The sequence below is a fragment of the Dermacentor albipictus genome, unplaced genomic scaffold, assembly GCF_038994185.2.
Source record: "Dermacentor albipictus isolate Rhodes 1998 colony unplaced genomic scaffold, USDA_Dalb.pri_finalv2 scaffold_20, whole genome shotgun sequence".
NCBI classification, from domain to species: Eukaryota; Metazoa; Arthropoda; class Arachnida; order Ixodida; family Ixodidae; genus Dermacentor; species Dermacentor albipictus.
Genome location: NW_027225574.1, coordinates 2,173,839 through 2,189,451, shown reverse-complemented (window position 1 = coordinate 2,189,451; position 15,613 = coordinate 2,173,839). Strand labels below are relative to the sequence as shown.

Genomic DNA, 15,613 nt, shown 5'->3' with positions numbered 1-15,613 from the left:
CAGCTGTTCATCGGCCAGCCTTATGCTGCCTTTTTCACTCCTTTTAGATGGCGGTAGTTATCGGCATCTCTTGTAATGTGAAGGACAGTTTTCTCGTAGATTCCGCACCTACGCGGATAACTCGAGATGCGCTCAGTTGTCACCATCTATTCGACCGTCACGCGCATAGCTGTTGCTTTTGTTAGTTCAACCTTGTTTGTTTAGACTGATCCTGGGACCAGGAGAGGGATGCGGCTGTTACTCAGCTGATCTGTACTCTCATGGAACGAGTTGCGGCCGGAGAAAACACCAATTGCGTGGAACTTTTCCCTTTGCTTCATTATTTCTTTGGGTTACGGCTCGCCGCGACGCTGGCAGATGCCCGGAACCATACACACGTGATATGGGTTATACCCCTGTCACACGAGCACTTTAAAGGCATTTGAAGAAAAAGACATCTCACACAAAGGAGTTGCATCCGCAGACACACGCCAAAGTTTAATCTCTTTTTCAGAAGCGGTCTTTTCCGAAACCGGAGATCACCGATCTCTTTTACGGCTGGAAAGGCGTAGCCTCCAACGCAGTGGGCACCAGTAATTATCATGCAATAAAGAAACGAAGCAAAAGTGCATTTTTATTTCAAGTGTACACATCACAAAAAAGGGTTTTGTCTTTCGTTGAACCTTAAGTAGGCGCAGTTTTGCACTTTTTGCACGGCACTCTCGTAAGCAGTTCGAAAATATCACGTGACGCTAACAGACGATGCAAATTCGCGCCATTTTCTGCGACCATGGCTACGGCGAGCGGTACCGACGAACAGCCTCCGGCACGCCAAAGAAAACCGCGGGTACAGTGGTCGGAGAGAGACACCTGGGCGTTAATCAAGTTATGGGAAGACAACCTGCCCTCGCTGCGTGCGCAGAAGCACAACGGAGGCGTTTACGATGGCATTGCACAAGCATTGACGAGCATGGGTGTACCTCGCACAAAGGCGCAAGTGCACAGCAAGATAGAGAACCTGGGACAGACCTACAGGTAAGACAAAGCACAGCAGTAAGCTGTGAGCGCTAAATTTACCTTGAAGCGGCTTCAGGCTGTGGTCGCAAGCTGCAAGCTCTCGTTTGTGGTGTCGCGACCTCAGCATCGAACGTTGTTTCCGTAGTAGGCAGCGACGGAACCCTAATCTAGCGGACGGAGCCGTAGTAACGAAGGTTTTAAGGCAGAGACCCTTCATTTCAGCTAGCGTCGAATTTTGCAGGGCTGAACTGCGCCCTGCACACACGAAAGTCGACGACGCGCTAAAGGCTGTTTCTGCAATTCCTTTACAGTGCGAGTCGGTCTGAGTAAACGCAAATTCGCCTTCACATGCGGCGAAGAATGACAACCCGCGCAGGTCGTCAATAGCATGATTTCGTTCGTCACAAGATAACGGGAACCTTAACTTATGGACAGGCGCATTTCACATTATATTGTACGCCTTCTCACGGCAACATATAATACGAAGCAGGAAGTCGTCTGCATGTTTTCATTTCTGCAGATGTGACTACGGTTTGCATTTTTCTCGGACCATGCGCAAGCGTTGTTCTCAGACAAGAAAACATGAGAAACTTTAAATTTTTTCGAGTAAAAAGGGTTACCTTCGCTTCTCAGGCTTTCTGTACCATCAAGTCGCGTTTGTATCTATCGGCAAACGTTTTGCTCTGTGTATATCTTTACATTTTGAGTATATAAAATTTTAGTTCTTTCGTTTTCTTATCCAGGAGCTGCCTGAAACACATGACAACAGGGTCATCACCGCCGAGCTGGCCATTCTTCTCCGAAGTCCATAGGTTTCTAGGATCCCTGCCTGTTCACGATACATCTTTAATGGAAGAGGCTGGGTGCAGCGAGAGCACAACAAGCAGCACTGCCTCCGTCGAAGAAGTAAGAAATGCATAGTGGAGACTATATATGCTTTATTACAGTCAACTAAATTTCAAGACATAATGTAGCATCAGCTGTGCTGCCAAGCCCATAATCTGCACAACCCTGCAGTGTAGCGGACTGCTCTTGTTAATACTGTGGTTCATTTCTGCTTGTGCTCACGCGCTGTTCATTTTGCAAGCTTGGCAGTGCGCTGTTTGGAGAATAAAAAAAATGCAGACTCTAAAATAAAAAAACGTGAATACATACACGCAAGGAGAGGCAGCTCTCTTGCAAGTAAAAACCCTGAACTAATTGTTTACCGCTTCACACATCAACTAATGTGGTCAATGTATTTCGGATCCCTTCTTCAAACGCAGCTGATCTTCGACATGCTTGATTCCGGCTCTGCTTCTTGTGAAGACGTCGCCGAAGATTGTTCACCTTCCGAGTCGCCAGTACAACAGGTTGAATCCAGGAACCTCGCAAGTGGCAGTTCCGAATGTGCCCGCAGGAAGAGAAGGCAACCGGCTGGCGACTTTCAAGAAAGGATGCTTGAGGAGCAGCGACGGCAGAGAGAGCAGTTTGCTGATGCGCACAAAATGGAAATGGATCTCCGTAAAGAGGGGCTCAAGTTGCAAGAGAAACTTGTAGATGCAATGTTGAAGTTTTTTAGTAAAAACTGACATGGTGTTCCACAATTGTTGCTGATTCTTGGGACTCTTGCGTTCAGTTCCTTCGCTTGTAATATTCCACAAGTGCTGTCCTGATGGCGGATGCATTTCCAATTTCAGCTTCTGTTCTGCGTGATGGCTGTGGAAATGTAGCATTGGACTGCTGCACCTCACTTAACCACTGTGGGTGGACACTGTCGTTGAAGTGCTCGCAAATGTTATTGAGCACGCAGCATGCTCGTATAGCCAAACGGGCATTGCCAACAGAACACTCCATTCTTTTCGCAATGAAACGGAACCGGGCCTTTAGCCTTCCGAATGCGTTTTCAACTATCCTCCTTGCTCCAGATAAATGACAGTTGAAATTCCTTTCAGCTTCACTGATGACAGTTCGGTGTCCAAATGGCTTCATGAGGTTTGGGGTTAGTGGAAATGCTTGATCGCATAATATTATCGGTGGGACTGCTGTGGTACCCACTGCGGCAACAGGTGCTTTGAAAAGGGGACTGTTGACAATCTTCGACAGCCGTGAAACACCAAACACATGTGCGTCGTGGCAGCGTCCTGGGGCACCGACATTGCAGTATCTGAATCGATACTTGTGGTCGACCAATGCTAGTAGGATAATACTGTGCCTGCAAGAAAAAACAAAGTGCAAAGTGAATAAAGGTTAGTGCAGCATGGCACTGCTGAGTTCACTGCCTTTAGTTACTGTGATGCGATTTTACAGTTTGCTTTTATTAATAGCTGTGAGTGCAGCTCGGATTACATTATTTCACATAATGCCACAACCGGTCGCTGTTAGCGTACTCTACATCGTATAGGAGTTGCAGTCCTGCGGAGAACTCTTTTCGTCGTCGCATTAAAATTGTCGCTGCTAAACACTGCAAGACTGCGAACCAAATTACGCGTTTTCTTAAGAGCTGCTGGTAAAATTGAATAACATTTTACTTAGCAATAAAATATGGGTCAGTCAGTTACTTTTTTTTACTACTATAAAAATGGGCCCAAACAGAACACTTACATGAAATAAGTTAAATCGTGGCCACTTACCAACCCTTGTAGTTGTAGTAGTCGGTGGCGTACTTCTTTGGAGGCGAAATAGGGAAATGGCAGCCATCAAGGGCACCGACAGCTTGAGGGAAATCGCACACGGCTTCGAACTCTTGGATGTGCCTAGGCATTTCCTCTTCAGTAATCATTCTGATCCAGTCACTTTCGAGCACAGAGACAACAGCTGCGCAAAACTCTCTGTAAATGACGTTGACGGATGAGCGCCCAACGCCGAAGAGGTTTGCCACAGTTCTATCTTCGGCAGAAGAGCACAATTTGTAGAGGCCAATGGCGACACGCTTTTCCGCAGTGATCGGGTCACGCATGTTGGTAACTTGTTTTTCGAGCACATGGCGCAGACTTTCCACGAGAAACCGGAACGTTGAGGGGTTCACTCGAAACGACTGCTTGAAGTTGTGGCCACCGAGGTGAGGCACAGTCTCCTCGAACCACTTTTCGTGGCGGATGAAAGCCCACGTCGATCGGTTGCAGACTCTCGTGGGAAGCGCCAAGGCATAAAATGTACACCCGTTGAGTAGCAACTGCCGCTTAATACGGTCTTTGACTGCCTTTGCGGCGTCTGCTTCGCTCTCTGCAGCAAGAATCCTTGCCAAAATGCATGCTATTTCGACTTTTTCCTTCGTGTCCGTGCAGTCCCCCATATTCTCGACCTCCATGTTGACTCCGATGTAAACAGTGGCCCAAGGTTGCTAGACGAACATGTAAAATTTGCTACTTCTGCGAAGACTCTTGAAGCTACCTTATTAAATCTTCTTTAATTTAACCTTTTCGAATAAACTGTATCTAAATTCACTAAAACAAGCATATTATAGTACGTTTCTAATTTCTATATTGAAATACGTTGGTTTATTCTAACTGGTTTTGTTTCAGAATCTAGCGCCATGCTTTCCATAGCGTGTTCGGAAGGAAACGATAAAAGGAGATCGCCCGCGCCGTGTGTCTGCAGCGCAACTCCTTTTAATTAGAGGTCTTTCAACTCGGTAAAGGACCGCTTAGGTAAAAGAGTTTTTGCGTGCTTGTGTGACAGAGGTATTAGATAAGGTGGGAAATAAAATGATGTGAAAGAGCGTCCATCATGAAACCCTGCAATAACCCTTAAACGCATAAGCAAGATGGCTGTCACCAGTTACCTCGTCTGTTTTTCCTTAATTGTATAGCACTTTTCGTGCAAAATTGGAAACCGGAAACAAAAATCGCAAGGAGTTGAAAAATTAAGCGATCTACTAAGGGAGAGAGCCAACGCAACAACCAAACTGCAAGCAAAAGCGAATGATAAAAATGTTAACCTTTGTTTATGAGAATATTTATGGATCAACATCTTTTTATTTAAAAAGGAAGTAGAGAAAACACCGCCGGAAGTGGAGAATAATTACTTGCTTTGAATGACGCTTCTACAGTTATCGGTCGAACCGCCTCACGTGGCCACTTCTCTGCTGTGCTTATGTGGGTGTTTTTCTAACCTTTCTCGGTGAGCGCAGTACGTCTAGAATCGCAGAGTCCTGCTCTCTACGCGGTTGTATGGGACTGGCGGCCGCACAGCGTTACGCAATTCGCGGAACTGTCAAAACTGATCCACAAGGCGAAAATAACTGCTATTCGAAACTATAACATGTGAAAGACTGAAGAAGCCGTAAAAAAATGAACGCAGCCTGAAATCAGTAAAAAAGAAACCTGGCATAGGACAAACCATGATGTATGCACTAAAAGATAAAAGGGATAATATCATAAGCAATCTCGAAGATACAGTAAAAGCAGCGGAAAAATTCTAAGCTGACCTGTACACAGTACCCAGAGGAGTCACGATACCTCACTTAGAAACAGTAATGAACAGGATACAGAAACTCTCCTATAACTAGCGATGTGGTCAGAAGGGCGCTGCAAGACATGAAACGATGAAGAGCGGGAGGAGAAGGTGGAATAACAGTCAATTTAATCAAAGATGGAGGAGACATAATGCTTGGAAAACTGGCGGCTCTTTATACGAAGTGTATATCAACTGCAAGGGTCCCAGAAAACTGGAAGAATGCAGACATTATACTAATCCACAAAAAAAGAAGACGTTAAAGAATTGAAAAATTATAGGACCATTAGCTTGCTTCCAGTATTGTATAAGATATTTACCAAAATAATCTCCAATAGAATAAGGGCAACACTGGATTTTGTCAACCAAGGGAACAGGCTGGCTTCAGGAAGAGATACCTTACAATGGATCACATCCATGTCATCAATCAAGTTATCGCGAAATCTGCAGAGTACAATGAGCCTCTCTATGTGGCTTATATAGATTACGAAAGTGCATTTGATTCAGTAGAGATACCAGCAGTCGAGAGGCACTACAGAACGCTTACGTAAAAAGCTTGAAAAATATTGCTACATGCGTGTGGTATTTGTTTGTTTGAATGAGGTGCGTGGGCGTCATCACTCCAGAAAAGAGGAGGAAGAACGAACTGGGCTCGCGCTGTGAATCTAACCGGTCAGTGCTGCAACCGTTGTTGTAAATATAATCTGTAAATAGTTTCTCGTCTTGCTGGCTCGTCCTTCGTGTAAGAATATATACAGAGGTTCTACAGCTACCTTAATTCTACACAAGAAAAGCAGGGAGATACCTATAGGGAAATGGGTCAGACAGGGAGACACAATTTCTCCAAAGCTATTCACTGCGTGCTCAGAAGAATTCAAGCTATTAAACTGGGAAGGCTTAGGAGTAAATAAAGATCAACGGCAAATATCTCAGCAACCTTCGGTTTGCCGATGACATTGTTCTATTCAACAACAATGCAGACGAGTTTCAACAAATGATTGGAGACCTTAACAGAGAGAGTGTAAGAGTGGGGTTGAATATTAATATGCAGAAGATGACGATAATGATAAATAGCCGGGCAAAGGAACAAGAGATCAGGATTTAATTACACTTCTAAATTACAGTACTATCATCCCACGCTCCACTATACAAATCTAGTTTCTTTCTACTTCTAACCATACGGAAAACCGCCTGCTTCTTGGCCAATCCCCCATAGTGGGTACGCGCCACTGTCTGGGACACAAGACAAGACAAGACAAGGATCGCCAGTCGGCCACTAGAGACTGTGAAGGAGTACGTTTACCTAGGTCAATTAATCACAGGGAACCCTGATCATGAGAAGGAAATTCACAGAAGAATAAAAATAGGTTGGATCGCATACGGCAGACATTGCCAGCTCCTGATTGGAAGCTTACCATCATTATTGAAAAGTAAGGTGTGCAATCAGTGCATTTTGCCAGTGCTGACATAGGGGGCAGAGACTTGAGAATGAGTTAAGGACCGCGCAAAGAGCGATCGAACGAAGATTGCTAGGCATAACGTTAAGAGAGAGAAAGAGAGCGGTTTGGATCAGAGAGCGAACGGGTATAGACGATATTCTAATTGACATCAAGATGACAAAATGTAGCTGGGCAGGTCATGTAATGCGCCGGTTAAATAACCTTTGGACTATTAGGGTTACAGAATGGGTACCAAGAGAAGGAAAACGCAATCGAGGACGACAAAACACTAAGTGGAGCGATGAAATTAGGAAATTCGCGGGCGCTAGTTGGTATCGGTTGGCTCAGGACAGGGCTAAAGGGAGATTGCAGGGAGAGGCCTTCGTCCTGCAGTGGACATAAAACTGGATGATGATGATGATGATGATGATGATGATGATGATGATGGTGGTGGAGTTGGTGGGCCCCCCCCCCGAAAAGAAATCCTGGGTACGTGCCTGCCCCCTGACGATCGAAAAAGAAGTCAACACCTCATTTCCGGCAGAAATGACGGCCTTTGCTTTCCTTGGGGTGGCGATAGAATTCAAATGCTTCCACTGTAAGCTTTGCCGTCATGTTTCAGGCTCGTAGTAGCGGAACCATGATTCGTCTCCAGTCACAAGTGCAGATAAAAAGTCGTCACCCTCATTGTGATACAGTATTAGATGAGCGAAGGCAGCGCCGAACCTCTCCATCTTCTTGCGGTGGTTCAGTATCTTGGGCATCCATTGCGCGCACAAGAGCCGATAACGGAGAGGTTCATGAATTATGGTGTGACCCGAACCGTGACTGATGTTCACAGCCCTGCCAAATGATCGAATCTCCGTTCTTTTCTAATCAGCCTTTGCAGTTGTGTTGGGGATGATTGCGTAGTGGCTTTGGCCCGATCTTGGTTGATTTTTGCAACTTTCACATCCTTCTTTGAATAGTTTCCTCCAGCGCTTCACAGTGGCCAATGAAATGAAATGTTCAACGTACACGGAAGTCGTACGGCGACTAATTTCTTTTTGAGAAACATATTCAGTTGGTAAAAACCTCGCGACACCACGCTGTTCACCTTTTGGAGCGTCCATTATGTCCCGCCACCATGTTCAACCCAGTGTATGAGAGTATTAAAGAATCTTTATCCTCGCACCTGCGCGTCACTTTTGTGAATGGGAGATGCCTCTGTGCTACGCGCATGCTTCGCCCATATTGAACCAAACCAATATTGCGCGGAGTGGGTTGGCTCACTTTCATTTGACTCGCCCCCGTACATTAGAAATGTGAAGATACAATGGAATATACAAATGCGAAGATACAGGTTGATAAAGGACAAAAAGTCTCACGGGAAACAAAGTTCACCGCTCGTATACAAAAACGTCGTAACAAAATGTTTAATTAATAAAGCTACTCCAATAAGTCTCCAATAAATCTATATATCTAAAAAAGGTCACTGTATATAACGCGTCAAGCAACGCAAACAAACATGTTGTGCAACCACACATTCACAGATCACAGCCCCCCCCCCCCCCTCTCATCACTCCCCCTGATGTATCGCGCGCGACAGGAAGTGGTGCCCTTTCTCCTCGCTTTTCATCTTGCGCACACAAGATTGAGCCACCATCGTAACCTCACCCATGCCCTCCCCCCCCACCCCCCTTCCCTTTGATTTTTCAATCGCACACAGAGCATGCAGCGCGCGGTCACGATGTTATCGCCCTTGGACTTTATACGGAACACGGCAGCGACGGCAGAAATGCGTCTGGAGTGTCTATATAATTGCTATCGCAGTACAAGTATCCGGCAACTGAAGCGTCCCGCCCATTACTTTCCGCAGAAGTAACAAAATCGAACTTTCACCATGCGACATTTAGCTGCGCCGCAACAATGCTTTTTTTTTTATTATGTGAGGCGGGGGCACGGCAATGAAAAAAAAACAACAACAGAAAGGACGCACGTTGGCCACAATGGAATGCCTACATTGGGCATCTAATGTGGTTCCCGAAAGAATATCGAAGAAAACGTGAGACGCTTGGTCCACAGAGAACCATACGCACACACCGGCGAGACAAGACTTTCCGGAGAAGTCGAGTCCCCGCAGTGAGGACGGCGAGCGACAATGCATTGTTTCTTTTAGAGCGCAGCTCTTTGGCGTCCGTTCCTGGGTTTCGCGTCGTCGTCGGCGTTGTCGTCGTCGGCGTCGGCCTCGTAACCAGCTCGCCGACGAATCTGCTGCTCCGCCGCCGCGCATGCGCGCTGTCGGCTCTCCGGGCGAGGGAGGATGATGGAAGGGAGGAGGAGAGACTGTGGAGGATGGCTGGCTACACAAATGGCTCTTTGGCGTCCGTTCCTGGGTTTCGCGTCGTCGTCGGCGTCGTCGTCGGCCTCGTAACCAGCTCGCCGACGAATCTGCTCCGCCGCCGCGCATGCGCGCTGTCGGCTCTCCGGGCGAGGGAGGATGATGGAAGGGAGGAGGAGAGACTGTGGAGGAGGGCTGGCTACACAAATGGCTCTTTGGCGTCCGTTCCTGGGTTTCGCGTTGTCGTCGCCCTCGTAACCAGCTCCGCCCCCCTTTCATCCCCCCAGCGCTAGCAGCGACCGACTGATACCGCTTTCGTGAGTCCGCTACCGCACTCACGAAAGACGTCGTGCACTTCCTGCAACTCGCATTAACCGTCCATCGATCCACACCGATGTTAGTAGTGGGGGACTTTAATGTTGACATAAAGACAAACAGCAATTTCCTAACACTTATGCGGGAGAACATCCTGTTCCTCTCGCTCGTAACGCGTCCCACGGCTGTGACAACCTCGCGAGGCACTTGTACAGATCTCGTCTTTGAGAATCAAGCATTGGTGTACCAAGTCGAACATATATCAGTCTATTTCTCCGACCACAAAGCTTCCTTCATGACTGTCAAGAACTGTTAGTGGAGTCTTTGTTAAAGGAATACGTGTGAAAAATAAAAAAAAAATTCTGTGATAGCGCATACATGTGTTGCTCGATTTCTTTACCTCAATCTATCGAAAAGGTGAAACAGCTTATTTGCTGCGCTCAAATTTCGCATTAGGAAGTAACGTAATCGTCGGTAATTTTTTCTCGTCTGCTAGCCAGAAAGCGTACAAAACTCTGCCAGGCGAAAACCCACTATGCCAAAGAAAAACCAAAACGCATCGAAGTGCGCCGCACGGGGGCCGGGGCAACACGAGAAAAACGCATGCACTCTGGCTAGTTCCGGCAGCCCGCGGGTAGCGAGAACAAAGGAAATTGAAGAGGCTCAATGTGTTCTCGCGAAAAAAAGTCAAAGTAGAAAAATAAATAAGAAGGTAGTTACCTTCGCTGGCTCTATAGTGTCTTGACATGGGTGCTTTGGCGCAAGTGGAAAAAAATGTTGATATTCTTTTCTGTGACATCGCGGCACAAATGAACCACCACAACGTTTCGTCTCATCGGACCTCGCTGCGTTCTTTGTCGACTTGTCTGATAGTGTGTTGATTTGGCTTGCCTCGTCCTATGGTACGATGTACGACTTTGGAAAAGTCAATGCACCTTTGGCGTCAAATGTTTATAACAACGCTAAACCCACAAAGTTGCGGAATTGAAAATAAAACGAAATATCAATGTATACTTCGCATCAAACGTTTATGAGAACTTTATACCCATAAAGCTTCAGAATTGAAATCCATGCGCACCGCAGATTCCGCGGCCTCCGCGAGATGCCGCGATGAGCAGCCCGCTCGCCATCAAAGTGCCCTTGAAACTATGCTCGGATGGGGCTCCTTGCATTACGATATGTCACTCCCAGTGCATGTGCGTTCCCGCAAAATCCAGCCCGATTTGGCAATCTTCACACTGAAATATCTTTTCGAGCATGAAAAGGACATTCTAGACAAAATCTAGCATGATTTCCGGCGCCGGGAGTTGTTTTGATTGGCGGCGCATGAGAGTACGAAAAAATTTTGGGGTGGGGGGGAGGGAGGGGCTGGAACCACAGCAGCCCCCCCTCGTGGCTGCGCCCCTGGTTGAGACCTTTAAAAAATCCTGCACTGCAGCCTAATTATATTGCCCAACCTTTTTATGGGTGATAGAACTCCGGCTATCTAGAGGTACAGGAACAAAAAAATCATGAGCCATTCGGATCCGTGAAGGTGGATGACCAGCGAAGGTGTGTAGCACACGACAAAAAAAGTGGCACAGAATTTTGAACGAAGATACGAACACATTTATTGTCTTGATCGGTGGTCATCGTGATGAAAGGTTCGCACAGACATTTATATTTTGTAAATCCGCGTTCATTTGTGTTATACATTCGTTATAAACATTCGTGTTTCCATTTCGCGATATATTGAAGCAAAGAATTTGAGACCGAAATCACCGCACCGACTGGCAGTGGGCCAGTGCAGTCAGCGCCTTCGCAGAGGAAGGAGCAGTATGGGAACGCTGACGATGATGATCGGCAACGGAGACATCTGTCGAAGAAGAAGACGACGACGAGCGCGCGAGCAGTGGCACGAGCCGTGGCTGATAATGATAGTTTTTGCTCTTGCAGATTTGTTGACGGACATGAAAAATGAACGGAACGCTAGCCCTAAACAGCGTCGCTGTAAAAGCTAATTAGGAAATTACTAACCAAAGAGCGATACATTTCTTAAACATACATACAAATGCATACATTTCTTAAACATACATACAAATGCATACATTTCTTAAACATACATACAAATGCATACATTTCTTAAACATACATACAAATGCATACATTTCTTAAACATACATAAAAATGCATACATTTCTTAAACAATTAATACTCTCACTTATTAACAATGCGTAACAATGCGCTTGCTTGCACATGCTCTCACTTTTTTTTTTTCCACGGCGGCCGCATTTCGATGGGGGCGAAATGCGAAAACACCCGTGTACTTAGATTTAGGTGCACGTTAAAGAACCCCAGGTGGTCAAAATTTCCGGAGTCCTCCACTACGGCGTGCCTCATAATCAGAAAGTGGTTTTGGCACGTAAAACCCCAAATATTATTATTATTTTCTTCTTTTCTTTTCCTGTGCCGATGTTTTCGATGATGTCACAAAGAAAATTGTTAGAAAAATGTATCTTTTTTGTGAAATGTTCCCTGCTACAGTATTTCCTTGTTTTACTTATTCAGCTATTTAGGTTTTATGTGATTTCGCAGTATAAAAAAAAACAGCTGCCGTAGAAGTGTTTTTTTCCTAATGACAATCGGTAGGGACCCTTTAACAAATTTGTTGGGTCCCAAAAGTGTGTACTTTGCAATTGTATACGTCCATTATGTTAAATAAACTTTCAAACTGGGACTAGAACCTGCGAATCGAGGCATACGAGGAAGATCAGAGGAATTGTCACGCTGTGCATTTGAAACGTGCCACGCGGTGTACCAAGTGCAGCACCGCGAGAATCGGACGAATGCTTCGCAGCGGTTAGCAGCTACTGGAGTCAATTAGCTTTTTGTGAAGCGCGCAGTCTGAGGTGCAGCGGCGACCGGGTTATTCGAAGAACGACGCGATGCTAGCGACTGGGCCCAGCACTTCCAACAGCAGCAGCAGTTCGAGCTCTCCAGACTCGGCCGTGGACGCTTTCGGCGGCGTTAGGCGCGGGACACGGCCGGCGGCGCGGCCGGGCATCCAGCGCCTGGAGTTCCCCGAACTTCAGGAAGAGCGCCAAATGCCGGCTGCGGCGCGCCGTGATGCAGATGCGGCGACTCTTCGCGGCGGCAAAGGCACCAAGCTGAAGAAACAGGTGGGAGTCAGATATGCATGTGGAGCCCGAAACAGTTAGACCAGGGTTTGTCGTGTGCGCATGTTGGAGCATATATGTAGGGTAACGATATCGAGTGCTCACGTTGAAGCGATGCCCACTTGCACGGCTAAGCCCGAGGTTGCGGGTTCAATCCCGGGCGGCTGCCGCATTTCGATGGGGGAGAAATGCAAAAAAAGAAAAAAAAATGCGTTCGTGTGCCGTACATTGAGTGCACGTTAAAGGGCCCCAGCGGGTCAAAAATTAATCTGGAGTCTCCCACTACGGCGTGTCTCATAATTCGATCGTGGTTCTGGCATGTAAAACCCAGGAACCTAATTTTATTCTAGTTTTTTATCAAAACGATAGTCTTCTTTACCTACTTTGATCTCTTTGAATGGTTGGACGATCTTGCACAATAAACAGTGGTACCACACCCAGTGACCCAAGTTTTCTACTAAGTTGGGCCACTAAGTATCCACTGGCTGATGTTTTGCCAAGCAGACAATATGGGGCCCTGGGTATATATGTTCGCCGGATAGACAAGTTGCCGATAGCTGCTGTATGGCCTCGTAGATAACTTGAGTCACTGCGTATGGGCTACTATAGGTATGTGCCCGACAACTTCGGCACTGCTTATGTGATATCGGTATGTGCCAATTCTTGGCCAGTCCCCCAGGATTAATGTACCAAAGTGACGGAATGCGCATGCAGCTTTAATTGAATTAAAGCGAAAGCGCTGTCTCTGGAACAGACACCTCCGCGTCGAGGGGGACCACTTGATAGGTAGCCATTGCAACGAAGTTACAGCCAGGATACTAGGGATAATGGAGGTTGTTACGGAGTTTCAATTGGGGCGCAGTAATTACAACAACATACAGCGTGTCGTGGTATCATTCGACTTTCGAGTGGCTGGCGGCGAGATCGCCACTTCGTGTGTGTGATGATGCACCCATAAGGTTTCTTGATTCACGGATAGCATGGGGATGTGCAGCAGATTATACAAGCACGCAGTCGATGATTCTGACAATAATATTCGGTGGTTTCTGGCGCAATTTCTTTTTTTAATAAGTTTAAAGAGAAACATCTTGCGTGGCAGACAGCACAATTTTTCTCCTTGGGCTGGATTAAGCGTAGACGCGGACATTGCTTGCACTATAAATGCACAATTTATTTAACATTGTAAGGATGTTTATTTAAGGGCGAGGAGCAGCAGATAAACAGCAGCCTAGCAGCAGCGAGCAGCCCGAGCTCTCTTGCCAAACACAGCACGGGTTGTCGTCGTCGTCTCCGAGCCGCTCTCGGAAACACGAGGCGCGTCTGCTTCATTACATTGGCCGCGGGTGTTAAACGGAGCCATCCTGGCGACTCAGAGAGCAGAGAAGATGAGAGGGTCGAAATAAGGCTTCAGCCGGCTCTCATGCACTGTCTCCCGACCTCGGCAACGAAGGTGCGGCGATGGTGTAACGGGCTCAACGATATAGTTCACAGGGGAGGAGGCGTCGATGATCCGGTACAGACCGTGGTACCGCGCAAGTAGTTTCGAAGAAAGGCCAGGCATGTGACGTGGTATCCATAGCCACACAAGGGAACCAGCAGGGAAGGTGCGCGTGGCCTAATGACTGTCGCGTCTTGTCTTCTGGAGACCATGATCCTCGCTGGTGAACGAACGAGCCAGCTGGCGGCAATCTTCAGCGTATCGGGCGACTTCTGAAATAGTTGTGCACTCGGAAGCGTCAGGTCGGTAGGGCAGCATAGTATCCAGAGGACACGAAGGCTCACGCCCATATAAAAGAGTAAAAAAGGTGGAAAACAGGTGGTCGCGTGTGTCGCGGTGTTATAAGCGAAAGTAACGAACGGGAGTACGGTGTCCCAATTAGTCTAGTCGGACGAGGCGTACATCCTCAACATGTCGCCCAGCGTTCGGTTCAAACGCTCTGTGAGACCGTTCGTATGGGGGTGATACGCGGCCGACTTCCGGTGAATGATCTGGCACTCGCGAAGGAGGGATTGTATTGCTTCTGACAAGAAGACACGACCGCTATCGCTGAGCAGTTCGCGAGGAGCACCGTGGCGAAGGACGAAGTTGCGGAGAATGAACATCGCAACGTCGCGTGCGGTCGCGGCGGGAAAAGCCGCAGTCTCTGCGTAGCGCGTCAGGTGATCGACGCCAACAATAATCCAGCGGTTTCCACATCCGCTGTATGGGAGCGGGCCATAAAGGTCGATGCCTACGCGGTCGAACGGTCGAGCAGGGCATGGTAGCGGCTGCAGTGGGCCAGTAGGGCACCGTGGGGGAGTTTTGCTTTGTTGGCAGGCGGTGCATGATCGAATGTACTGTTGCACAAGCCGATACATTCCACGCCAGGAATATCGTTGACGCAGCCTGGTGAAGGTTTTTAGGACGCCGGCGTGGGCGCTTTGAGGGTCAGCATGGAAGTACGCGCACATAGCGGAGCGGATGTGATGAGGGATAGGCAGAAGCCATTTCCGACAGTCAGGCATATAGTTGCGGCGGTAGAGGGTGTTGTCTCGCACGGCAAAGTGGGCTGCTTGACGGCGTAGCGTTCGCGTTGAAGGAACGACCGATGGAGCGGCAAGGTAGTCGAGCAGCAAGGAAGCGATGGGTCCTTGCATTGCTCGGAGGGCATGTCATCCAGGTAGCATAAAAAAAAGTCTTCCACTTGTGTCCGCGAAGGATGGTATCAATCATGCGCTCGAAGGTGATGGAAGCATTGCAGAGCCCGAAAGGCATAACGTCAAACTCTTACAGGCCATCGGGAGTGATGAAAGCTGTCTTTTGGCGGTCAGCCTCAGCCATGGGGACCTGCTATTAACCAGAGCGGAAATCTAAAGACGAGAAGTATTCGGCACTTTGCGGACAGTCAAGAGCATCGTCGATCCGAGGCAGTGGGTAGACGTCTTGTAATCCTATTTAGGCGGCGATAATCGGC

General features: G+C 47.5%; 3 protein-coding genes across 4 annotated transcripts in view; 2 read left to right on the top strand and 1 right to left on the bottom strand.

Annotated features, from left to right (window-relative positions):
• The first annotated feature begins 399 nt into the window (after nucleotides 1-399).
• LOC135903702 (myb/SANT-like DNA-binding domain-containing protein 1) lies at nucleotides 400-2,582 on the top strand. Its single transcript, XM_065434054.2, has 3 exons — nucleotides 400-1,014; nucleotides 1,740-1,902; nucleotides 2,262-2,582. The coding sequence occupies exons 1-3, from the start codon at nucleotides 770-772 to the stop codon at nucleotides 2,565-2,567; spliced, it is 714 nt and encodes a 237-aa protein (XP_065290126.1). The 5' UTR covers nucleotides 400-769; the 3' UTR covers nucleotides 2,568-2,582.
• On the bottom strand, nucleotides 1,917-4,572 carry LOC135903695 (uncharacterized). Its single transcript, XM_065434040.2, has 2 exons — nucleotides 3,609-4,572; nucleotides 1,917-3,190 (listed from the first exon to the last, which is right to left on the bottom strand). Exons 1-2 carry the CDS (start codon nucleotides 4,283-4,285, stop codon nucleotides 2,611-2,613), a joined length of 1,257 nt encoding a protein of 418 aa, XP_065290112.1. The 5' UTR covers nucleotides 4,286-4,572; the 3' UTR covers nucleotides 1,917-2,610.
• A 7,719-nt stretch (nucleotides 4,573-12,291) lies between these two features.
• The window catches only part of LOC139052226 (uncharacterized), a 723,436-nt gene continuing 720,114 nt past the window's right edge, over nucleotides 12,292-15,613 (top strand). For both annotated transcript variants that reach the window (XR_011509795.1, XM_070529323.1), the window contains exon 1: nucleotides 12,292-12,662. Coding sequence is in view for 1 of the 2 variants with exons in the window: in XM_070529323.1 (XP_070385424.1) it covers nucleotides 12,429-12,662 (234 nt within the window). In the remaining variant the exon portion in view is untranslated. The remainder of the gene's footprint in view (nucleotides 12,663-15,613) is intronic.

Bases quoted from the DNA above. Each gene is read 5' to 3' on its own strand.
- LOC135903695 (XM_065434040.2), bottom strand. From the start codon at position 4,285: ATGGAGGTCGAGAATATGGGGGACTGCACGGACACGAAGGAAAAAGTC. The intron at 3,191-3,608 runs GTAAGTGGCCAC...TTTTTCTTGCAG, and splicing joins TACTACAACTACAAGGGTTG to GCACAGTATTATCCTACTAG.
- LOC135903702 (XM_065434054.2), top strand. From the start codon at position 770: ATGGCTACGGCGAGCGGTACCGACGAACAGCCTCCGGCACGCCAAAGA. The intron at 1,015-1,739 runs GTAAGACAAAGC...TTTCTTATCCAG, and splicing joins AACCTGGGACAGACCTACAG to GAGCTGCCTGAAACACATGA. The intron at 1,903-2,261 runs GTAAGAAATGCA...CTTCAAACGCAG, and splicing joins GCACTGCCTCCGTCGAAGAA to CTGATCTTCGACATGCTTGA.